The 26070-nt window shown below is 34.7% G+C and overlaps 1 protein-coding gene across 3 annotated transcripts in view; it reads left to right on the top strand.

Annotated features, from left to right (window-relative positions):
• Window positions 1-25175, top strand: part of NEDD4 (NEDD4 E3 ubiquitin protein ligase) — a 68877-nt gene extending 43702 nt beyond the window's left edge. For 2 of the 3 annotated variants that reach the window (XM_062583386.1, XM_062583384.1), the window contains 22 exons: window positions 1937-2039; window positions 3294-3463; window positions 4042-4159; window positions 4296-4463; window positions 6248-6313; window positions 6989-7108; window positions 8063-8269; window positions 9361-9438; window positions 9670-9724; window positions 9809-9867; window positions 10798-10863; window positions 13250-13479; window positions 14075-14196; window positions 14293-14363; window positions 16639-16734; window positions 17785-17858; window positions 18005-18065; window positions 18700-18759; window positions 18849-18956; window positions 19551-19647; window positions 23214-23286; window positions 23359-25175. In XM_062583386.1, the coding sequence (XP_062439370.1) occupies window positions 1937-2039; window positions 3294-3463; window positions 4042-4159; window positions 4296-4463; window positions 6248-6313; window positions 6989-7108; window positions 8063-8269; window positions 9361-9438; window positions 9670-9724; window positions 9809-9867; window positions 10798-10863; window positions 13250-13479; window positions 14075-14196; window positions 14293-14363; window positions 16639-16734; window positions 17785-17858; window positions 18005-18065; window positions 18700-18759; window positions 18849-18956; window positions 19551-19647; window positions 23214-23286; window positions 23359-23461 (2305 nt within the window). In that variant the 3' untranslated portion in view covers window positions 23462-25175. Of the gene's footprint in view, window positions 1-1936; window positions 2040-3293; window positions 3464-4041; window positions 4160-4295; window positions 4464-6247; window positions 6314-6988; window positions 7109-8062; window positions 8270-9360; window positions 9439-9669; window positions 9725-9808; window positions 9868-10797; window positions 10864-13249; window positions 13480-14074; window positions 14197-14292; window positions 14364-16638; window positions 16735-17784; window positions 17859-18004; window positions 18066-18699; window positions 18760-18848; window positions 18957-19550; window positions 19648-23213; window positions 23287-23358 lie in introns of those variants that run through there. The other variant, XM_062583385.1, reaches the window with a different exon arrangement.
• Window positions 25176-26070: the final 895 nt, after the last annotated feature.

Raw genomic sequence — 26070 nt, 5'->3', positions numbered from 1 at the left:
TTGCTTTGAAGAGTGTTTTCTCAAGTAAGGTAGTAGGTTACTTCACTTTCTTAAAGGAGTACAGAGTTTTCTAAAACAAATTGAATTGACGTGTTCATAGTTCAGTGTAAAACATTTTTCTATCAGATAATCTAGTTCACTTTCAACACATTAAAAAGACAAAGCAGTAGACTTTGTTTCTTTCGTTGCTTGGTTTAGGATTTTTGAGGGTTGATCTTTTTTTTTTTAAGAGGTAGGTATTCAAATTAGATAGGTATTCAGTTGGCTTATCAGAGATATTTTCAATCAGCTTGCAATGCCTGTCAGTCAGTATGAAAAAGAAAGAAAGATAGGTGAGATAATCTGGCTGATTTTTTTACCAAACAAAAACTAAATTACATTGATGTAGGAAAATCTTATTTTCAGGCTTCTAGCGATACATTAAGCTAAATTATGGGAGATGCAAAAGTTGCAGTATTGTAGAGTTTTTGGAAAACTAGTTATGCAGGTGAAAATAGCGCTCAGTAGGCTGTCTGCATACGATAAAATTCTTATATTTATATAGTTTAAGTTGTCGCTGTTCTTTTCTTAATTCTGTATATAGCAAGTATTGCCAGCAGGTCAAGGGAAGTTATCCTCTACCTCTACTTATCCCTGGTGAGGCCACATCTGAAGCGCTATGTCCAGTTCTGGGCTGGAGAGGGTCCAGCGCAGGGCTGTGAAGATGGCTAGCGGACTGGAATATCTCTCTTAGGAGGAAAGGCTGCAAGAGCTGGGCTTGTTTAGCCTGGAGAAGACTGAGAGGGGATCTTATCAGTATATGCAAATACTTGAAGAGAGGGTGTCAAGAGGATGGAGCTAAACTCTTTTCAGTGGTGCCCAACGACAGGACAAGAGGCAGTGGGCACAAACTGAAACACAGGAAGTTCCACCTGAATATGAGGAAAAACTTCTTTACTGTGAGGGTGATGGAGTGCTGGCACAGGCTGCCCAGAGAGGTTGTGGAGTCTCCTTCTCTGGAGATAGTCAAGGCCCCGCTGGATGCAACCCTGTGCAACATGCTCTAGGTGACTCTGATTGAGCAGAGTTGGGTTGGACCAGATGATCCCAGAGGTCGCTTCCAACTTAACCGTTCTGTGATTTTTACACATTGGATACTAGGGAAGATGTCCAGAGAGCCCTGGAAATACAAGTTTCCAGTTGAGTTAAGTAATATTTAGTGGTGTATGTGAAAGTCTAAAAACGCAATGCCGCTACAGAACTTCATTAATTAAACTGTCAAAAGTCGATTTTAAATGTTGAGAAACTTCAGGATAATTTTCCAGCCATGCTGTTTTAGCTGTGCTGTGGATTTTCCCTAACTAATTAGCAATTTTAATAATGATAGGATTTTGTGGTGATAACAGGAAAAAAGTCTATTCTGATCTCATGCTTTAGAGGATTTACTGCTATTTATCAGTATCAAAACAAATCCAAAAGCCTAATATACATTTTTTTGTTATATTGGGAAAGCCTGCCCTTTAGTTTGAAAAATATTTCTCCAGAATTTTTTATGCATTCTTATAATGTTATGGAAAACATAAGCAAGCCAATTAACACTAAGCAGGATTCCTAATTAAGCAACTGAGTCTTTAGCTTTGCACCTATTAAAAACTTTCCAGGTTATTTTGAAGACACTTGATCTTGAAAATATAAAGCCCAAGGTCTCATAGTATATTTTAATTATGTTATTTGTTAGCTTATAATGCAGGATCACAGAATGGTTGAGCCTGTAGTGGTGCATAGGATTATCCTCCCTAGGTGGAGGACCCTGAACTTACTTTTTGAATATCTACCCTCTGTAGATATTTCAGATGGAGATTAAATTATGCTTCTAGAAAGAATTGCTGGTTTAGCTAAAAACAGCAGATATCTTTCAGGTGTGCCTGGTAACAACATTTTATTTTCTCTTCTGCAGCCATAAATCAAGAGTTAAAGGCCACCTTAGATTAAAAATGACTTACTTACCGAAGAACAATGGGTCTGAAGAAGAAACCACAGAACAGGCTGAAGAATTGGAGGTGGGAAAAGATGCATTTACTGCTGAGAAACCTAGGAAATGCTTGGTCTTCAACTATTAAGGGTAGTTAACATAAAGATGAGTGTTAGAAATCACTAATCTGTAAGAAGTCATTTAGAAATATGGCAAGTCAGTACTAAAACAAAACCAAAAGCCTAATATACATTTTCTTTTTTTAGTTATATTGGGAAAGCCTGTCCTTTAGTTAGAAAAATATTGCTCCAGAATTTTTTATGCATTCTGATAATGTTACAGAAGACAGAAACAAGCCAATTAAAACTTACATGTAATTTATATAAAACTTTTAGGGATTAAGAACTAATGGAAGTATCATTTCTCAGTATTTTTACTGCTTTTAACATGGCTAAACCTTGCCAGCCAGACACTGACACTTTGCTATTTTTAGAATTTCAATTTTCTCCAATTAACAGGGGTATTTTACATTTGTAATCTTTAGTAAACACAGCCAATTTAGATCAATGGATCTTTTTTCAGCCCCTTAAGCAACTCTTATCAGTTGCATCAATTCTGCTGTATTTAACTTTGTTACAAAATGATAGGCTCATCAGACTAATACATTTACAGCAAATGTATGAAATCAAATTTTAAAAAATCTATCCTATTAAATCTGTCTACTGCCTTGAACTAAAGTAAAGAACTTTCTATCCTAATATGTTTAAGGACTTTGAATTAAAAAAAAAAATCTGCATGCATCACTTATTCTCTTGTCTCTTGTAAAATACACTTGTCTCTTGTAAAATACACACTATAAAATCCAAAGGTAAAACTGTGCCCACATTGTATTCACCCATCATTACTGTGAAAGAACTGGATTTCATGTGACACCAAAATGTGATTCCACAGTATTTCTAACCTTCTAATTCAGGTTTGTTGGCTGTCTTACCTTTCGTTGAACAAGTTCTACTACTTGTGTAACTAGGCTCCAGCACAAGTAGCTGACCAGGTTGAAAATTGTCTATGAAAAAAAAATGATTCATTTTTCCTAACTTAACTTCTTGACTCAGCTCTTGCATAGTCGCAGAAGTACCACTACTGTCAAAAAAGACCTGCTGGGACTATACTTCTGAAACAGGTGGAGGAAAGTGGGACCACAGCAGCTCCAGCTTAATTCATTTTGTAGTCTGTTGGCTTAAGATATAATGGAACTGCACTTTAAAAATGGTGTTAGCCTAATAAATTGATGCACTTCAACTTTGGTTATTTAATTAAAGATTGTTAATATTATATCCCTTAGCCTGGATGGATTATACTGGACCAACCAGATGCTGCTAGCCAGCCACAACAGCAGCAACGGGAATCTCCTCCACTGCCTCCAGGCTGGGAAGAAAGACAAGATATCCTCGGCAGGACCTACTATGTCAATCATGAATTCAGAAGAACACAGTGGAAAAGACCAACTGCTCAGTATGTCTTTTGGCCTGAAAATTCAGGTGTTACAGTAGTTGCCAGTTCACTATAAATACATTGAAAATGAGAACTAGGAAGTAAACAGGATGGGATTTGCTAGTAAGAGCTTTCCCTATTTTTATGTTCAAACCCATATTTAGTGATCACTAACTAGTGGTCAGAACTGCACAGTTCTCTTCCTGTTCACAAGAAGGTGTATGTTCAAGTGAAAACCCGTTCCAGATGTAAGAGTTGATAGTTATTGTAATGGAAAGGAAATTATTTTTTTCAGTTCAAGGACTGATTCCCTCCTTCCGAGCAGGAACTGCATGAAATTCTCTCTCTCACTATTTTTCAGCTTCCTTTAGCATTTGTGTTGCAAAAAGTATCTTGTTCTTTAGTTTGACTTATGCTTTCTACTGTCATAGATGCTTATTCTTTTTAATTGGTGTACATTCATTTTATAGCTTATGACTGCTGCTTCTCCTGCCAAAATGAATAATGCATGTTTTTGATGTTAGCCTAGCTTATCCATTACAACTGAAAGAGAAAATGACTACTGTATTGCTGTCAGCTTTAATTTTTTTTTTTAATAGGGACAATGTAGCTGTTGCAGATATCGGTAACATTCAGTTGGAGGCCCAACATGCATTCACCCATCGACGACAGATATCAGAGGATACGGAAAATCTAGACAGCAGAGATTCCCCTGAGGTAAAAACAGTATCAAAGTGTTTCTTAAATGCAAGACGCTTTTGCCTCTAGTTAAAAAAAAAAAAAAGCTTGTTTGAAGTATTTGTAACTTGGAACTAATTTTTAAAATATGTATTTCACTATTTTATTTTTAAAGAGCTGGGAAATTATAACAGAAGATGAGGCAACAACGTACAGCAGTCAGAACCTTCAAATACCTCTCCCACAGAGTAATTGTGATATACAGACTCATCTTGCAGAAGAACTGAATACCAGACTTACTACTTCTGGAAATTCAGCTACTGGCCAGTCAGCAGTCTACACTGTAAATTATTCTTCTTATTGCTCTAACATACTGAGATATTGAGAACCCAAAATGTTACTGCTGTTAGAATTAGATGGCTAAGTACTCCATGTTAACTATGTTCATAATTTCATCTCAAATGAAGAGAAGTTAAGAATGGTTTTGTACTATAGAATTCCCCTCTAAGCAAACATTTTATTCTTCCCCACTTTGCTTATATAGAACAGGATTTTTTCCCTGAGACTAAAACAGATTGGCGTTAACTATTTTTTCGATCTCTCAATCTACTTTTTATTCTAGATATAACACTATATGAATGTACTGATGAAAAGTACAGCTGAAGGGAATGTCTGTGATTATCCTGAAAGTATATAAATTTCTAAAGAAATAATGCTGTATTGATATTTTCTTTCCACTTGGACAAGGTCTAAGATAAATTTTATTCGCTTTGAAAAATAAGTTAGGTAGAGATGAGGTTTTATGATTAGGTGTAGTAAACTTGACTGAAAGAAGAGGTCTCTCTCATACAGTTCCAGAGCCTTTCATCAACTGACACTTGACCTCTTAGCGAGTCTGTTCAACCTGCTAACCCAGCAGGAAACTATTACCTCTCCCTGCCCTCTGTTTTCTGCTGATTTAGCAAGTTGAAGCAGCACCCTGGTCACTTTTGCCAGTATGACAAATGCCATATTGGCAAATGGGAAGCAGCAGGAATACACAGCCAGCAGAAAGATTCTCTTTTTGGTGCAGCAAGCAATTAAGTAAGCTCAGCTGTCTTTTGAAACCTGACCTTCACAAACAGCCTTGTTACCTGAAATACATCTTGAGAAATCCACTCTCTGTTGAGGAAGGCCTATACAGAGAAATAAGGTGACTCAGACCTCTGATCTTTAAGATTTTAGTATTTAAATGATCTCAGCATCTTATGATGCTGAGAATGCCGTTTCAAATGTGAGTTGGAAGTATATTGTTCACATTTAAGAATGTTGCTGGAGACAGCAAAGTGACAATAACAAGACTTCACGTATCTTGATCTCTCTCTGCTCTTCAGAATCCTATGGACAGCTTGCTTGAGTAGCCTAAGCAAAGAAAGAGGCAGATGCTTAAGTTATTTGCAAGATGCAGCTAGAGTGATAGTCTTATCTCCCTTCACCATTCCAAAAAAAAATGGAAAAATGGGATCATGCTTTCTTTGAAATATGTTAAAAAGTAGGTAGATAGGGAAAATCCTTCAAATCAGCTTGGAACTTCTGAAGCAAGATGAAATACAGTTGCTTAATTGTAGCAGATGAGGTATCTGAAAGATAGCTCTAGCCATAAAGATCGAGGCCTACACCAAGTCTGGGAATTGAATCGCCCTTCTTAGAAACTGGATGTGTCAGACTCGTATCTTCTTATTACTAAGTTAATCTGCTGTCAGAAAAAAATTGTTAGCTGACAGAGGCTTTAGCCTATTGACAAGATAGACAATCAGCTCTGTCCTAAAAGTTCAGATGTAATCTAACTGGTTGCTATTAACAGTAATGCCTTAAATGCCAAAATGTATATTGTTAGGATTTTCAGACCTTTCTTGAGCTTCTATTTTGAAGTTATAATCGACCCTCTGAACCAATGCTTATTTTTTCTTGATGTGTTAAAACAGTATTTTCCAAAAAGTTATATTATGTGGAATTCCAAAACAAAGTATAATACCTTGTTCACGATGAAAACTGTGTGTTTAAGTGTGATAATCATTACTGAGTGTTTGCTACCATACTCAAAGCTGCAATGCTAACTAATGTGACATTCCCTTTCACTATTTCAAGAACCATTCCAGCAGAAGAGGTAGTCTGCAAACATACAGAATTGAAGAACAGCCTGCACTTCCAGTGGTATGTCATTTTCCAAAAAACACAAGCTTATGTAGCACAGAAGTTCAAAGATTTTCTTCATGTAGAACTTTTTTTTGACTATAGATTAAGTGCTGACATTTAAATGAGTTTTGGCTTTCTGCTTCTGGCAGCTGTCCTTACAAAATTGCAGTTATATGAGTCTAGCAAGATTGGAGCTCAGTTGTAAAGCTTACCTCTTCCAACTTCGTGTTTTTGGTTTAACATTAGCTTAATGGGTATAGCCTGCTGAAAGAAGTAATCTTCCCACGAAGATGTGAATTTTGTTTCTAAATTCTGCTTGCTATACAATTAAAAGCTGTTCATCCACCCTTACATTATGTTTCCGTGGTGACATTGCAAATTTAAGAGTTTATTGCCAGAAGTTCTAGGCTGGATCAGCGAATCCTAGTACAGATATATTAACAAATGCTTTCAATCCTTTCAGACAAGGAGCTTGAATTAAAAATAAATAAGTAAATAAACAAATCTTTTATTCCTGTCACTTTATATTGTTCAGTATGGATTTAAATATTGCTCTTCAATTTTATCTAGTTTATAAAACAAATTATGAACCATCTAGATTATGATTTGTTAAAATTTGATAATGGTAAGCCTTTTCTGAGTTAGTTTGGTGGTTTTCTTAACTGTTACTCTTTTGTTATCACTAATGTATAGTTACTGCCTACTTCATCTGGATTACCCCCAGGCTGGGAAGAAAGACAAGATGAAAAAGGAAGGTCATATTATATAGATCACAATTCTAGAACTACTACTTGGATAAAGCCAGTTGTACAGGTACTTTATGTTGTACCTATTACTATTTCCATTCATACAACCTTTTAAGTACACCACCTAATAGGATAAAGTTCAGAGACCTCTTTGAAATAGAATTTTGAAAGTCATAAACTGATAAAGAACTACATAAAGTATCTGGTAGGATTCAGCTAGAGTTAGGAATAGTAATATTAATAAGTCACTCTAAAGTAAAAACTTTATCCAGTATTCAGTGTAATCCATAATCCAGTTTCTGAATAAGTAAGTGCTGTTTTCCTCCTCTATCTATTCTCTGAGTATGTAAAATATAGTGGAATATAAATCTTACTTGTCTAATTCGATTTTTTAAGCAAATTAAAACTTATCCAATCCTGGAGCTTTAAAAAAAATTTGTCAGTTGACATGTCACCTCCTTCTAGGCTCCTGATTTTTGTATACTGTCGCACAAATGGAAGGCTAAGATCCAGATTCAATAAAGTGTGTCACTACTGTGTAAGTTCCAAAGCATAAATCAAAGCCTAGTCTTTCAGAAACTCATACTCAAATAGAAAACAAAAATAGTAAATATAGGCTTGTAGCACTGCTTCTTTTGCTGTCATGGACTTGCTCCAAAGCATACCTTAAAAATATCCAACTTTAAATTGAAAATCTAAATATCATTAACTTTATTTCAGTAGTTACATGCCCCCATTCACAAATGCTTTAAAACCTTATTTGACCATCAAAAGCTATTAATGCATCATAAAAGCCTTTTGGAACGTGATAGCTCTTTGAGAAGCCTGAAAGATTTTTGTTAACTTCTATAGCATAATCAGTGATTGTTAGTCAATGATGCTCACATTAGACTAAGTGAATCTGTATACAGTTGGTATTTGCTTTATGAAACTGCTGTCATCAATCTAAAGTGTAGATACCTTAATAGGAAAAAATATGTTGTTCTACTAAATTTTGACTTTCTTTTGTCTTTTGCCGCAGATTGCTATGGAAGCAGGTCAGTTGTCAAGTGCCCAAAGTATTTCTATAGGACGGCAACCACAGGCAACATCAAGTGATTCATTACAACAGTCTTCTAAGCAGCAGCCTGAAATGGAACAAGGATTTCTCCCTAAAGGCTGGGAAGTCCGACATGCACCTAATGGGAGACCGTTCTTTATTGACCACAATACGAAAACTACTACATGGGTAATGGAAAATTATTCTCATGAAATTCTAGTTGCTCTAAAATCAGAATTTGCTGCTTTCAGCAAGCTTCCATGGATTCCTTTAGTGCTGGGATTTCATTGCTAGTTTCTCTCTTTAAGAAAAAGCAAGAAAGAAGGGATGTCTTCAAATGTAAATTATCGTTTGTTGTCGGCAAACGAGGTATTGCAAGTAGCCTATTTGATTCGTGCAAGATAGCTGTGTCATGTCTCTTAAGGAATAGATGGAGTAAATGCGAAGTCATTTAAAGTGTCTGTGATGAATACAACACTGAATTTTACAGACTATGTTTAGCACTTGAAAATTTAGCTTGGAAGTAGGAAAACACTAATGTGTAAAGGAATCTGTTTTGCAGATGTTAAACATCTAAATGACACTTCTATCATAACTGTAGAACTGTGATAACTGATATACATTGTTAATAGAAATCAGTTTTGTAAACTTTTCTTTAGCCGAGAATCTACTATCAAGAGTTTTTCACATAGTACAGTATACAATGCAGATTTTATGTGAACTCTTTCAAGAGCAGGCCAGGTGCAGCTTACAGTATGGGTGAGGGAGTTGTACAACTGTGCTTCCACTGAGTGAAACTGCACACCGTTAGGCAGTACTAATGGACTTCAGCATATAAAGAGCAGGTCAGTGTTCCTGTCAGGTGAAAGGAAAATATAGAAAAATACATCAAAATTGTTTCAAAATAAATATTCATTTCCTCTAGACTATGGAATGACATCAGTTTAATTAAACATACACACACGGTGTGCCAGAAACCATGTGGAAAGATTTGGCTCAATTACACTAAACCCAAGTTATATGAGGGGATTTTGTTTGTTTTTGTTTTTACAATAAAGTGAGAGGATTTAAATAACTCTGAGCATTAGAGGATGGCTGTAAATGACTAGAGGACTGAGAATCCCCGAGAGTCTGCCTGGCTGGGGAATACATAACAATTATCTAGTTGGTACTTGGCATATTCTTTACATGATTACTCAAAAAAGGAAAAGTATCGGGAGTTTTTGTGAGTGTTTTCTTTTTTAAAAAAAATAACGTGCTGCTTGCTTTTCTTTTCAAAGGAAGATCCAAGATTGAAAATTCCTGCTCACCTGAGGAGAAAGACTTCCCTTGATCCAGTAGACCTAGGGCCATTACCAGTAAGTAAAGTATTTTACTTGTTTTGCAGATGTATTAATTTAAATAAGTTAGCACTATCAAAATGTCTACATTAGAAAGTGCAGTCTGTTCTTTTCATACAAACAATATCCAATTTTGAATTCCAGTGTTGAGAGTAAATGGGGAAAATATCCCTAGAAATACAGGTCACCTTGGGTTCTATGCAAACTGTATGGTTAGGAATTTGTATTAAAACTTTCTCCTTTTTATAGCCAGGATGGGAAGAGAGAACTCACACAGATGGAAGAATATTCTACATAAACCACAGTATGTACAACATGATGACTACTCATCATTTTATTACTAAGCATTATCTAACTTAGTGGAACTAATGAGGGGATGCCTTTTCAGATACAAAGAAAACACAGTGGGAAGATCCTCGACTGCAGAATGTGGCAATAACTGGACCAGTAAGCTTTCTTTATGCAGCTTTATGCATTTTTTCAATAATTTTGTTAATAGAATCCAAGCAAAGTCTCATCATTTATCAGATACTTCATCTAGGAGATGAAACTTTTAGGGTTTCTGAACCCTAAAATTTAATCTCTTTAGAGACAGTTTAGAAGGCTTCTGTGGATGTAGTTTTAAATGCCAGAAAGAAAAATCACAGTTTCCATTGTAACAAGAAAAAAAATCCTCATAGGTGAGGAAGAGTGGGCAATATAAAGCGGGTAAGAAACTTCCCTTATTTGTTATCCTGAACAACACATTGTCCAAAATAAACCTAGCTCAGCTTGTGAAATAAGCTTGCAGAACATGAGAATTGGCTTTACAATGAATGAAATTAATTTCTAAATGAAAAATAATTATCTAGCCTGGATACTTAATCTCAAGCACAAAATTACCAAGCCTAATTGCAAAGACGATACACATTATAATTATAGATGGGTTTTAGTGTTCAAGTGATATCTGTGTTTATTAATAGCCTACGTATGTAAACAGCCTTCTCTGTCCATGGAAAAATAGAGGTGTTTGTCATCAGGTTTCTCATGATACAGCAAGGAAAGAGTATTCATTATGTAAGTCACCAAAGGCATTTTGGTCACTTTGATCTGGGTCAGTCAGTGATTTTAGTTGGTCACATCAGTAAAACAGTAAAGTGTAGGATAAATTCTGTGGTGCAGATTAACACAAATCTGTGTGGTAAGGCAGTATTTTGTTCCAGGTATTTCAAATTGTCTATACATGTATAAATTGAAAGTATACCCTAGTACTTAGTGAAACATATGTTCCTGTTTTCTCAGAACTGAAATGTATGTTTCACAAATCTAGACCAGCTTATGTAAAAATAATTTTTGGTAGAGTATCTCAAGTAGTACTTAATTGTTTTTTTTCCAAAGGCTGTGCCTTACTCCAGGGACTATAAACGGAAGTATGAGTTCTTCAGAAAGAAATTGAAGAAACAGGTCAGTAGTTCTCCAACAGAAAGTTAAGAAACTTTTGTGCCCTAAACAAACAAAAACTTAGGTTCCAGTGAAAGGCAACAGAATTCTGAAAACTGCTTAAAAAGGGTAGAAAATGGACTTATCTGATTTAAATATATGTGTGTGTGTGTGTGTGTGTGTATGTAAAAAAGCAGTGACTGAATAACAAAGCATTTAGTCCTTCAGTAGGGATTCTGACTTTATGGAGTGATGAGACTGAAAGCAATCTAATTGAAAAAGTGGGTTTTTTTGTTTGTTTGTTTGTTTGTTTTTGGGGTTTTTTTTGTTTTTTGTTTTTAAGAAGTTGAGAACTTGAAAGTAGACTGTCAGCAGAAAACATTGGAAATCACTGATCTAGCATTTAACAGTTTTTGGAACTGAGGATATGAAAATAGAAATTCTTAGAATAGATTTTAGGCTGCTGAGACAGAAGTGAAAGGCTCAGTTTAGAAATCATGACCTGTACTATGATTTTGATCAGACTTGATGAATGTAATTGTTCTAGTCTTGAAATCTTGTAATTTTATGAATCTCATTTGCAACTTCAAGTCTGAAGTGGTAATGCCTGGCATATTTATAACACAGAGTATAAAAGATCATGAATAGCATCTGGATATCCAGATAATAACAAAACTTTGCACAGCTGCCACCAAATTTTGGTATCCCTAGGGATATTTTATATATGTAATAGCATTTGAGATTAGACCCGAACTTCACCTTTTACAAACCTGTACTATATCTACCCTGTCTGAAACCTGTGCATTTTGAATTGAAGGATAAATTGTACATACTTAATTATGTATGTTTTCTGCTCACTTTACTTGCTCCTAATTAAACGAGCTTGCCGTTTATTCAAATGTCATTCTCCTAATCTGAGAAGTGATAAATAGCTGAGCCACACAATATAATCATATCAATTTAAGAATTAAACACATAAGTAACTTTTAAAGCATACATTACCATTGACTTTTAAATATTTACAAATACATATATCATAATTAGGATAGTGGATTGATTTTTAAATTAAGACTTAATAATTAATGTTATTTAAATCAGCGAAGTTTGTTTGTAGTATTTTAGCTTGGTTTTAGCATTTTATGCTAAAAAAAGTTTGGTTTTAGCATTTTAATATTGCTTAGACTTATTTTTCTGAAAATTTGATTTGCAACTAAAAACAATTTTCTTCAATTAGAGATAATTATTTCTTGCTGAAATTATTTTTTTAAGAAGTCTGTATATATTTATTTCAGCCACTGTGTAAATATGAGATAGGATATTACATGGTATTTTATAGTTTGGAAAATGACAAATAATGCAATCTTGTATCCCCAAGTAATTATTTTCTATTTGTGTTTATACATATTTTTTTAGTTGAGCATTTAGGGTAGATTATTCAAGGAGAATAACAAAATAAGAAGGAAGTATATCTGAACATGTGCTCTTTGGATGGGTTTCTTCAATATTTCTGCATTCATAAATTCATAATTTCTGCTCATTATGTGACTAGTCCTTTAAAAAATTTAAAGAATAGAAAATTTAAGAAATGTTTAAAATAGTTTTATTGCATCATCCAATTCTAGTTATAGATAGAAACAAGGAGAAAAACTTATTTTCTGTTTCCACTCTCACTGAATTTCTCAACTTTGCCTAAAGCAATCTCTGAAGTAAGGTGGCTGAAAAGAAATGATATCAAGAATGTACTCTTTATTATTCTCAGATAGTGACTTAGTGCTTCAGTAAAGTTTTATCCCTGGTTTATAGCATATCATCTTACTTTGAAATTTCAGCAGCAAATATGAGCCTTTGGATATTTTGCACTAAAATGTTTTCGTACAATGAATACCGTAAATGTAAGCCTTGTCATTTGTCCCTGTGATTTCAAATTTTAAGTAGGCTGATTTTGTTTTAATATTGTAGGAATACTTGATTGTCCTGTATGCATTATGTAAGAGAACAGGACACGTAGTTAAAACTGAACTGGAAAGTGAAATAAATCACAGCACATTGTTCCAAAATAATTTTATTTATGAACATTTAAACTTTTTAAATTAAGCTTATAATATGGTGAATTTTCAGATTTTCAGAAATTTCTCTGTAAAAAGATTCCATGCCTGAACACACTTTTAGCAAGGATTTTAATCCAACATCCTTAGGAGGAAATAGAATTTAATAATCTGAAATTCTTCATACTAGTTGAATCAGGTATAAATAGAGCCGTTTCTTAATCAGACTGTGGTTTTTTTCTACATTATTTAAGAACAGGTTGTGTGTGTCATTTTTTGACTGTTCGTAGAATTTGCATACTTTGCAAGTCTGAAAGATACTGGACTTTGCTCCATTGTTCTGTGTTTTCCTATTTCTTTTTTAGAGTGATATTCCAAATAGATTTGAAATGAAAATTCATCGCACAACAATCCTTGAAGATTCTTATAGAAGAATTATAGCTGTAAAGAGAGCAGATTTCCTTAAAGCAAGACTTTGGATTGAATTTGATGGTGAAAAAGGTTTAGACTATGGTGGAGTGGCCAGGGAATGGTTCTTCCTTCTCTCTAAAGAAATGTTTAATCCTTATTATGGATTGTTTGAATATTCTGCTGCGTAAGTATACAGTTCTAGAAAACACAAATACAGTTAGGAAAAGCAGGTCAATTGTTTTCCTCATAAAAAGTAACTACATTTTAAAAGTAATTATTTATTTATTTATTTCCCTAAACTTCATAAGGGGTTTTGGTTGATAATTGAAATATTCTGTACCTTTTTCCTGCCTTGGCTGATGAATGTGGAAAATAATCCACATCCAATAATATTTTTTCAGCAGTCTAACGTAATCCATCTACACTTGCAACTGTTGCATATGTTGCAACCATCTACTTCTTACAAAAGAAAGAGGCAAAGAATACTATTGTGACTACTATTAAATTAATAGGAGTTAAACCGTCTCTTTAGTATATCTGTAGCTTACGAAGGTAGTTTAGGGTGTTTCAAAACTGTTTCAGCTAAGATAATAGGTGCTTACATTGAATATTATTTACTATTAAATTAGTGATTAGTCCAAATATATATTTTTAACTTAATGAAAAGTAATACCTGATCTACACAGTGATGTCTGTCATATCTTCAGATGTGAGACTGTTCATATAGCACAAAACTTTGTTTTTCTTTTTTCCCTCCCCATGCCCTACCCCACCTTCAGAGATAACTATACTCTGCAGATCAATCCAAATTCAGGACTGTGCAATGAAGATCATCTCTCTTATTTCAAGTTTATAGGTCGTGTAGCTGGAATGGCTGTTTATCATGGTAAACTTCTGGATGGTTAGTATTTAGTTTACGTAATATGACATTTAGATTAATATTGTACATATTTTGAATTTTAAATTACATACTATTCAATTTTTTTATTCTTTAAAGCCTTTTTTATTCGTCCTTTCTACAAGATGATGCTCCAAAAACCAATAACACTTCATGATATGGAGTCAGTGGTATGTAATCTGCTTTATTGCATATATTAGGTTTTTGTGTTCGAGTTAAGTTATTTTTATGTATTTTTAATGACATTGTAAAGACTAAAAGTGCAGGATTCAAGGAACTTCTAGGATAAGTTTTTTTTTTTTCTTTCCCCCCCCCCACTTTTGTTTTTTTAAAATAAGTCTAAGTAGTTTAGGAGTTTGAACTTCCATTGAAAATCAGAGACCTAGACTTAAATCAGTTAAGCTGTGTTGAAACTTGATGATAAACTTTGTATGGTGTTTTCTTAGAATTATTTTCTGTCAGTAGAGGCTTTAGAATTAAATATAAATATTTAGAACTTTTGTTTCCCTGTCTCAACCTTTTCTCTAAGTTAGTTTTGTGCATCTTAATTATTTAAAAAAAATATATTACTTCAGAAGGCTGTAAATACTGATTAATGTAAACCATTAGTTTTTTAGGGGAAACATTGTCTTTTATAACAATTTTTGTTTCCATGACAATGGTTCTTGACTGGAGTAGTCATAGGCAGTGTAAATTTATTGAATCTTTCTCTGATTTATTACTGTTTTCTGTAAGGTGTCCTGTAAGAATACAGACTATGTATTCCTGAGTAAGAGGATATTTTTGTTCAGTATTTTTCAATATAGTATACCTTAATTTTCATGTCCTAAGGCTTTTTGTAGTCATATCTAATACTAGAGGGAAGATAAATATAAGATGAGGGACAGAGAAGAGTCCAAAATACAAGACTAGACAATATTGTGACATCTTACCAGAACGTTGCTGTGTGAGAGAGTTTGTTAGTCCTGAAACTGCTGGGTCTTCAGTTTCAGCCATCTTTTTTAAATAGTTTTGTAGTTTTGTAAAATAGCAGGCTGTGTGTATCCAATATAGGATTATTCTAAATACTTTGTCTTTATTTTGAGATTGCAGTTTAGAACCTTATAAGATCCATATGTCATGTTATTAATGAACAAAGCACTCTGCCTACTGTCGAAAGGTTTTTTCATTTCACTTTAGTGCTAAGAATCTTCTGTGCTAACGAACATTGGATATTTATTTTTAGAAAAGATTATTAATAGTTTTTCTTATAGAAGAGATGTCTCCCTTACATGTCTGCTCATAGAAGAGCGTATTGCTCAGATAAATACCATCTTGAATCTAACTTGCGCTGTTATCTGTTTGGTAAAGGATACAAGAAGGATTTATATTTGTTCCATTCTTAATATCTAATACTTGGTTTAACTGCGTGGGTTTTTCTAAGGAATGTAAGTGATTGCATTTTAACAACTAACAAACCTGATTTCTGAGTTTGGAGCAGCAATGATTAAAATACGATCATTCTCAAACTGATGGCACTTCATGTATTCGTATTAGAGCTGCCTTTTTCAGAATTACTAGCGTGTGTATCCAATTTGGAGATTGACGTAATTTCTTTGCATTATGATCATCTTGCTTTGAAAGGCTATATCGTGGTAGGAATATCTGCATCAAAGCTGTAGAACTGAAGTTGTGAGCTCAAACATGGCTATTCTGGAGAAAATAAATACATAGGTACTGATTAGGCCTTTATTTTACATTGATTTGTCTAATTCTCCTCTCATACGCTTGCAAACCATTCATCCTAGCACCATTTTTGGCACTAGCAGCAATTAGGCTGTCACAGTTCTTTTTAAAACAAAACTTGGCAGCAAAACACTTGAAAGGCTTACCATCGTTGTCCTGGACAGCTGTGATACTTTAAACAGAAACTTTCTCTGTAGCAAAGGACCAGGCCATGTGGTTCTGTATTCCTTAATGGATAAGGAACAGTACTGAAAAATCCAAAGGCAGTGTTACTGTTTAGTTTTCAGGTCTCACGAGGATAGTGATGAAAGTGATTGAAAGAAATGGGAGAATTTCATCCATAATTCATGTTTGGAAAATATTTGTACTATATAAAGTGGAATTGAATATTTCTTATTTCACGTTTTTTCTATTTTAAACTTTATACTTTTTTTGTCGATACTTCAGTGCTACAAGTTTTCCAATATATCTTGGTTTTTTAAATCCTTGAAAAATAATTGTTCTGCCTTCAATATTGAACAAAGTATGTGTTTGCAGGTTTTGAAAAGTAAATATAAATAAAATTACTACTGCAGTTAACCTAGCAAACACCAAAAGCTTTTATTTAGTTGTATTAGGTTTAGAAATAGTTGGGATTTTTTGCTTTTTGCTTTTCCTTCTGTATCTACTTCAGAAAAGTCTCTTGTATTCATTGACTAAACTCGTAATTCTCACTTTTAGGATAGTGAATATTACAATTCTCTGAGATGGATTCTTGAAAATGATCCAACAGAACTGGACCTCAGGTTTATAGTTGATGAAGAACTCTTTGGGCAGGTTAGTCTATTTATGTAAAGCAGAATATGCAAAGTATGAAACAAAACACTTTTCCTGGGAAATTAACTAATTTTATCTGCGTAGTACTAAGAACACCTCTTCCAGAGTCACATTCGTTTATTCATTCGAACTCTTACTTTAGTTGGCATGTGCCCATTCATTGTTTTGTTAACTTGGCCATGATATGAGAAATGACTTGGAGATAAGCTGAGCTTTAAAACAACAGCATGTGCTTTTTTTCTTAAATAATACTTTGAGATGCAGCTATTGCTGTGAATGCAGCGAAGAGTAAGATACCCACGTTCCTACTGCTTAATCTTAGGAAAAGGTTGGATTTGTGTGATTGGCATGGAAAGGATTTACTATTTTGGAAATGGCTGGAGTCATAAATTCTTCTGAGAAGAATAGAGGGGTTTTTTTGTTTAAAGAAAACTATGGAATAAAAAAGTTCAGTGCTGTATATAGAATTGCCCAAGATAAATCATGCAGAAGTACCACAGGTCTTGAACAAAAATTCTAAATTGCAGATGCTAACTAGATCCAAGTACAGTAAAGGCTCCTGTGGTCTTGTGTAACTAAAATGATCCCAAGGAGGAGAATGAAAATATGGATGTATGTTAGACTGAAAAACAGGTGTTTGTTGAGGTTCTAGTGGTATAAATCATTATGTAACAGATATGCATGTCAATTCACTTGTGATGGAGATCTCTACTGAAATAGTTTTGTAAATGTTTTTCCACAGTATTTGGGAAAAAAAATGGGTTATTGAAAGTGCAGATAGTGACATCAGCACTACTGAAAACTTATGTGCAGACTTGAGTTATTTATTGTAGTTGGTTAGAAATAACAGAGGTTGCCACATTGCAGTCTGGCATCCCTTAGTTATACATGAAGAAAAATAAATGTATTCTTTATTCAGATGACCTGTGAAAGTGGTTCTGTTTCTCATACTTTTCAGATTCTGCAGATTTTCAAGTGTTTATTAAATTACCTAATGTTCACACTTGAGTTGTTATATACATATCTTACTATTCTGTACATCATATTTAGACCCATCAGCATGAACTGAAAAGTGGTGGATCAGAAATAGTTGTCACCAACAAGAACAAGAGAGACTATATTCAGTAAGTAGCGTTGCTGTGTAACGTATCTAACTGGATAGCCTCCCTAACAGTGGAGGCTGTATGTTGTTTGCTGTTTTAACAAAAGGAAAGATGCTGCTTTGTATAAAAATTGGTTGTATCTTAAATGTTCAATTTTTTTGTTACAGTCTTGTAATTCAATGGAGATTTGTGAGCAGAGTACAGAAACAAATGGCAGCCTTTAAAGAGGTATATTTTTAAATACAAAAGGGATTATTCTAAGAATATTTTCCATGTAATCTTAAGATAAGTTTATTAGAACATAAGATTCCAATGACCCACAGATTGTTTGTTACAAATATATATAAAAAAAAGGGGGGGCAGTGACAAGGTTCGCAGCATCAACTTTGAATTGTCTCAGATCAAAAAAAAAAAAAAAAAAAAAAAAAACAAACCTATAGCATTTCTTGATATGTTTTCACTGAGGTGTTTAATTTATATTGTAAAGTTTGCTTATTTCTTAGTTTTGGCAGACAGCTTTAGCTATAATGATAATTATTCAATCAGTGCTACAGAAATGAAAGTGAATTTGAACTAATAGGAGTAAATAAAATTAGTTGTTTTACCCATATTTGTATAAATGGTGCACAACATTCAGTGGAGCACAATAAAGAAACATGCAAGATCAAGTCAGAATTAGAAGTACATAGCCAAACTAGCAAGTACTAGTGCCCAAACATCTGTATTTCATATATTCATGTATTCTTAAAACATGTAAATATAATTATCGGTTATAAAAATGCTTAAATAATAGCTGCTTGATTTTAAATTGCTTTTTAAATTGATTTCAAATATCTGCTTGATCTTTCCTTTAACTTTTTAGGGCTTTTTTGAACTAATACCACAGGATCTGATTAAAATTTTTGATGAAAATGAACTAGAGGTAAGTATATCGTGGAGAAGAAAACAAATTATGTTTAAACTTAATTGTACTGACTTGAACTTTTTTGTTGTTGTTGTTTTTTAATGTAGTTATTAATGTGTGGACTGGGAGATGTGGATGTGGCTGACTGGAAACTACATACAAAATATAAAAATGGCTACAACGTAAACCACCAAGTCATACAGTGGTTCTGGAAGGTATCACGAAGTTCTAATCTTTTACTTAAAAAGATGTGTTGAAAAGCTGCTGCTTTTCAGCTGAGCTAATTTATCATGTGATTCATTGATAGTTAGGTAAATATTTGGCTATTAAAACTCCTGAGAAAGTTAGAAAACTGAAGGTGAGATATATGATAGGGATGTAATACACAACTGATACTTACTCTTTCCAAAAAACTGTGTGTCTGACGGGGGTTAAAAATACTTCTGTGTAGCTGCTCTTGGCATGGTTACACTAAAGAGGTGTTAAACTCTTCTGTTTAATAAATTACAGGAATTTGGCTGCTAGTTCATAACATCAGGAAACTTCAAAGAAAGTAGGGGCCAAATCTTCAAGGGAAGTATTTTAACAGCCTGCTAAGCCAGTAACCATCTTCTTATTACAGTGCCATAAAAAAAAATATTGACTTCATAGCTTTTAGCAATAGGCAGAGAATTAGACTACATGTGTCATAAAAAAGAAAATGGATAATGTTTTAGAAATGGAAACAGCGTTGCTTAAATCTGCTAACTTAAAACCTTCATTTAAAGTTTTTTAACTAAATCTTTAACTGTGATTATTATCGTATGTAGGCAGTCTTAATGATGGACTCTGAAAAGAGAATAAGATTACTTCAGTTTGTTACTGGCACATCACGTGTACCTATGAATGGGTTTGCTGAGCTGTATGGTGAGTACTTACGATTGTGTTCACAATATATGGAATAACTAACAGAATCTGATGTTGAAAATGTCATGACATTTGGCTTTGATAAATTATATGCCTATGTTTAATTTTTATTTGAAAAAATTAGTATATACTAACAGTTATAATTATTATAACTAGTATTTACTGTCAGTTATAGAAGCAAAGTTAGAGAGGAATCTCTTAGCCCATGCAGGTATTTTCAAAGTTCTGTAGCTAGTTCATTTTATTTCTTTTTCTGGAAGTTTTTAAATGTATAGGACTTCTAATGAATCTAGGATTTAAAGTTCTAAAGAGATGCAGCAATCCCTGTATAGTATCTCATCTGAGCTTGAAAAAAATTCTTAGTTATTCAAGAAGTAATTATTAAGACATGCTTAGTAAACTTAAGATTCTCATGAATTCCCTAACTGTTTTTCTCTGCTCACAAGCCACAGTTGTGCGAATATGGTTGTTTGTAGGGCTACAGTTTACACTGCATCACTGAAATCACCCTATTTAAAAATAATGCCAAAAGGAAACTAGTGAACTTGCAATGCAGATGTTTAAACAAGGACATGGCAGTGGGAACAGATTTTAACACCAGAACCCATAAGCCCACTGTCTTAAGACCTTGGGCAAGCGGATGGAACAGTTCACAAAGCTTGGAGGTGATTTCCTTATGGGAAACCTGTTTGCAGGTGCCATTGGCTGTTGTGTTTTTTGCAGGACTACTTTATTAAGGCTAAAGGTCCTAAAGATTCTGTGCAAGTGACTGAACAATCGAACTTGTATATTTGAATAAACATTGCCTTCTTTATAAACAAGATAGTAATTTATTTATAACACACTGGAATTCTGAACAAATACCATGTACTGTGTCCTCATTTCTTCCTCTCTTTGTTTTCATTGTAAAAACTTCTTTTATTTTTCCGTTGCATCAGTCAATGACTTGTAAGTTCCAAAGAGAAAGCCAGTGCCTTCAGTGGACTTGAGCCATGTATCTGCTGTTGCACCTAAGCCTTGCTGCTATTGAAACTGCACTCACTGCAGTGCAACTTGATCAGGAGTCTACAGCCTGTGGATTTTTGTTTGTTTGACTAAAAACACTACCAGAGATAGAATTCAGGAATGAATGATGCAGGAAAAAGCTCTTGAAGCTCTTAGCTCCCTTTTGCTGAGGGATTAGGATATGTTTTGGCTGAATCCCAATTTATGTAGTTCTGTACACTCTTTAATAAAAATGTTGATTAGCAATTGTCTTGCATGGTGCTTTGTTTCTTTTTCTTACAGTTTTTACTGTGGCCAGCATACCAACCCCACTAAATCCCAGTAATGATCACAATTGCATTTCCGGTACCTGCTTGTATTTGAAGAGCTGTAGGTGGTTCTTCACTGCTCCGTGTTGTTCTGTGGCTTTTTCTGCCACTGTGGCTGCTTCACTTCCTGTGCCTGTTGGGGCTGAATTTCTTGGAGCTCGCTTTGTAGCAGGAGATCTCCCTCTTGTGGCTAAGGAAGGGATTTCTAGCTCTAAAAAGGGAGTCTGTGCCCAGAGAAGTCATTTAAATTTGAGAACTAGGATGCTAAACAGATAAGGCTTTCTTGCTTCTTTTTTCTTCTTATTTCAGCCTCTAGTTAATTAGTTGGAAGTTTAGATTTCAGACTTATTCCCACCTAGCTATTAAAAGTAAGTTTTATCTTCTTACCATCTTATTGTAGTTGAAGGGACTGTCATAGAGTTGCCCTTTGCTTCATTTTCCAAGCATTTTTTCTTGTTGTGTTTTCTAATCAATCCTCTGTGTTGAAGAAACATGTTACCTAAAGAAGAGGAAGTGGAAATGTTCCCACAACTACTGACATATCCTTCTTACTGCTTGTGTTATAGGGTGAAGCACTCAGTATCTCCTCTCATCTCTGTCTAGCATATTCAATAGATTTGTAAAGGGTGTAGCTTCTACTCATAGGTATTTCCTGCCTTTTTGTGGATGTTAATAGTTGTGGGAATGTTTTCTCCTTTTGTTTAATTTTCAACTTTGGGGTATAAAAAAAAAAAAACTGTATTTTGGCTAACATCATCTTCCAGATCTACTTTTACAACTTTGTGTTTATTACTATTTATTCTTGTGTATATAATTTCTTTTGGTAATGGATACATAGTATTTCAGTTTTCCTTGTATCTCCATAAAACTGCAAATAAGATAATTACTGAAAGTACACTAATATCTATAGTAGCAATACTTAGAAGTTTATAATAAAATAATACATTTTTAGTAAAAATTTATTAATAAGGAAAATAAAACAATTCCCAAGGCTGACTTGCATTTGACACTATACGTACTCTTGTGTGAGGCCTAAAAAGTCCATGCAATAGCTTGATTTTCTTGAATTGCAAACTGTAGCTTGTGTTACCAGAAAACATTCTGGAGAAGGCATGAAAAAAGAGAAGGCAGCTGTCTGAATTATAGAACAAAACTGCTTTCATAGGTCTTCCAGTAAAAAGAAATAAAAATTGCTTCTCGGTTTCTCACTGTAATTCCACAGTTAGACTCGAGCCATGGCAAGCAGTTGAGAAGTCTTCCAGTGGCTGGTAGCACCAGTGGAAACGGGCCTGATTCGCACTGCAGACACCTCAGCAGTACCGTAGAACTTGTCATCACTTGGCACCAGTAACAAAACTGGTGTTAGAAGTATCTGTACCTCAGCTGTATTCATGGATCAACCCGTTTTCATTACTGCTGCTTGTCTTAAAACTGAAACCTGTTTCACATTTGGCACTTACGAGGCAGACGGCTGCTTGTCCTGAGGCTCTTCCTTTTCGTGCTGATGGACTCCATGTCGAATGGTCAGAGGAGAAGCGTTTAGCCGAGAGGATGCCCACCATCAGAGACAGGCTCCTTCTGTTCTTTGGCAAAATAGTGATTTTTAGCACACAGTCTTCTCCAGAAATATACAAATGCTTTAAATAGCTTAAGAATGGTTACAAAATGTCCTCTGGATCAACTTGGGGAGAGCTGAGAGGTTAAAAAGTCCTTGGGTATGGCATGCTATAGGACAGTCGCTAAAGTCACAGGTGGTACCTGCTAGCCAAAAAGTTCTGTCTCAGGTGCATATGAACATCTCTGCAGTACATATGTGGTCACTGCATTTCAAATATTCTGTTACTTTGTTACTGTCTAGGTAAAAATATACATTGAATAATTTGTGAGATTATATAACATATTTAGTAATGTGTACATTTCTAAATGTATACATTCAAGTCTTACGCAGTTTAAAACTATCTTCTGCATACGTTTGCTGTACCACCTATTTTACATATGCATTTAGGTCTTGGATTTCTGTGTTTGAGGCACAAAAGTCTCTCTTAAAATTAAGATGTAGCAAGAAAGAAAATACCAATAATTTGGAATCATTGACCATTAGTGAACTTGTACTATATTTGATTCAGTAGGCAGCTTCTACTAATGTCAGAAATGGATGACAAAAGAAGAACAACATATCTCATAACTTAAATTGCTAATGATAAAGAAAAGAATCTCATAATGGGGTGAAAATTAACATACTTTTCCCTGCAGGTTCAAATGGACCACAGTTGTTTACAGTTGAACAGTGGGGTACCCCTGAAAAACTGCCAAGAGCTCATACCTGGTGAGTATTTATGTAAATTACGTGCTTAAGTAAGAGTGATAAAATACTTAGGAGTTCTGTTCTGTTTTTCAGCTTCAATCGCTTGGATTTGCCTCCATATGAATCGTTTGAAGACTTATGGGACAAACTTCTTTTAGCGATTGAAAATACTCAGGGTTTTGATGGGGTTGATTAGGCCACAGGTATAAACTATATTGGTCCAGTGCTGCATTTTAATTTTAAGGGTTTACAAACAAATTTGAAATTTCCAGGGACTACTGTTCTCTTTAGTCACTTGGCTATTAAATCTTCATAGTATCACTTGTAAAATAAGTAAGTATTAAGAATTCACTAACTTTTGAAAATGTATTTTGCCATTTCCACAGTTTTGTGTATTTTGCTAATAACAACAGTATATGCATTGAATAGGCCGGTACCAAGTAAAGGTCAAAAACTAAAATGTCTTTAAGCACTTGCCTCTTCTACAATATTTGCCAGTTTGTTCTACAGTAAACTACTGAAATAAAACTAAGAGAGGGGAAAAAAAAAGAAAAAACTTTGCAGAGGGTATAAATTTGGATTACTACTTTAAGAGAAACAACTGAAATAGTTAAAAATGTTTTTAAAAAAATAAAAGACTTCATGTAATGCAATATTGTAATCTGCTGCTTCAGGCTGTTTGCTACAGATCTGCCCAAAGCACCTTACAATTCAGCATATTAGGTAAAACATTGGAAGGCATTTGTTTGCATTATCAGCTATCAGTTTGCAGAACATTGGCTTGCTAATGCATTTTATTTGTTAGATTTCTGTTTCTGATTTACTTTTGTTAAAACAGTGTAACAAAATCAGGACTTTTTATATAAGAGACTCAAGCAGCGTAATTCTGAATTGTAATGATAAATTATATCCTTTTTTGTCTGAATTTGTATACTTCATTGGTTTATTGAGTGTTCATCACTTTTTTGATAAATTTGACATTTAATAAGGGATAATAATTTCAATTCAGCCTTTTGCAACAATTTTGAAGCAAAATTTGTATGGATATCACAGCATATTCGTTACTGGTAGTTCGAGGCCTTTATTATCCATTCTTGCAGTATTGCACTACGTAACAATAAAGGACATGTTTACAGGATTTTTCTGGGCCAAATTCAGCAGTCTGATGTGTGCAGACTTCTGTGAACTCTGTGGAAGTTATGCACATTAACTAGAGGCAAAATTTGGTCCTGTAATATGTTTACAGGTTATACTAGTTTCTATAGCTGCATTTTTATATTTTTATTTCTCCACTGTTAGTCTAGAAACCAAATTTGTTAATACAATATAACCAAAGTCATAACCAACAATGTGCAATTTATTGTAGATCAACTCTTCATATAAATGTTTGATTTCTTTTGTAAATGTGGATATTTTTTGTATTGTTAGCACTCTTTGTTTGAGCAAGTGCTAGTTAAAATGATTATCAAATCCAGTTCTAAAAAAAAATATTCGTTCATATATCTGACTTTAATTTGAACATTTTGTTACCAATATGATCTGAGGAAATGACAGTATCTAGCTTTGGCCAGCAGATTTCTGTTTAATCACAGTCTTTATAAATATGCAAGAAGGAAGTGTAGCACATCTCTATAAAGATATGTAAATTATGTAACAAATGTAATGGGTCTTAAAGGGATATTTAAAATCCCCATTTGTTCTATTCTTTGACTAGGTCTTTAGGGCTGAGAATATTACATGTAAATAAAGGTAACTTATACAAATTTTCTGAATCTATATGCAGTTTTGTAAAACATAGAATGATATATCAGTAAATCTGTATAGATTTGAATGTAGCAGTATGTGTTGCATACTTTAAAGTAAAAATAAGGATCCTGAAAGCAGTAAATAAAAGTTTATTCTAATAAAAAGTTGTGATTCAGTTAATTGAAGTGCAAATCAGTAGTTTTGAAACAGCAGAATTTGGTGATTTTAGTACTTCTAAGTACACTACACTACAGGCAGATGTTTTATGTAGGTGCTGAGGTGCAGAAGCATTGTCTTCTAGTGTTCCACTCCCAACACATACAATCTTTGGAAAAATTAAAATAATGTGTTTATAAAACATTCTAGAGAACTGTGAGCATTCGTTGATGGTCAGCCTTTCCAGGCTGACCCAGCAATCAGAGTGAGGCAGAGGCTCCACCCCGCTGAGCAGGCAGTGGGAACCATGGACTGCCCAGCGGCTGTGGCCATGCGCCACAGGGGGAGGCACCCTGGCATCTTGGAGGCCTCCACCCAGATGGGGCTCCAGGGCAGGAATGCTGGAGTGCCGGTCTTGGCTGTGGGGAGGGCCTAGAGCCTCTCCCAGGAGCTGGAACAGTGGTGGCATCCTCTGCGGAAGCTGTGCTGTGAGCACGGCACGCGGCTGCCAGGGGAAAGAGCTGTGGGAGAGGATGCGAGCAGACTGTGCAGCACCAGGGAAGATGAACAGGAGGAGATCAGCAGGGTCTTTGCGGAGACCTTGCAGAGGCAAGAGCCCGGACTGCACAGTGCCGATGAAGAGGGGCTGCTAGAGGTCATACATGGGCAGGTGGTGGCTGGCCATTCCCAAGATGGGATGGTTGGAAACTTGTGACTTCTGGCAGCAGGAGAAAGGCTGCTTCTACTACCTCAGATACTACATGGGGGAGCCTGGATAGTCTTCTCCTTGATACTGCAGGTATAGGGGAAAGGCTGAGGTTGGAGTTAACTTGCAGGATTCATCCACAACTGGCTGCATGGCTAGTGTCGCAGGATTGTAGGGCTCTCTTTGAAGTGCTAGGA

Source organism: Rhea pennata, chromosome 10 (genome assembly GCF_028389875.1).
Source record: "Rhea pennata isolate bPtePen1 chromosome 10, bPtePen1.pri, whole genome shotgun sequence".
NCBI classification, from domain to species: domain Eukaryota; kingdom Metazoa; phylum Chordata; class Aves; order Rheiformes; family Rheidae; genus Rhea; species Rhea pennata.
The sequence above is the reverse complement of the archived record's forward strand: the minus strand, read 5'-3'. Positions and strand labels throughout refer to the sequence as shown.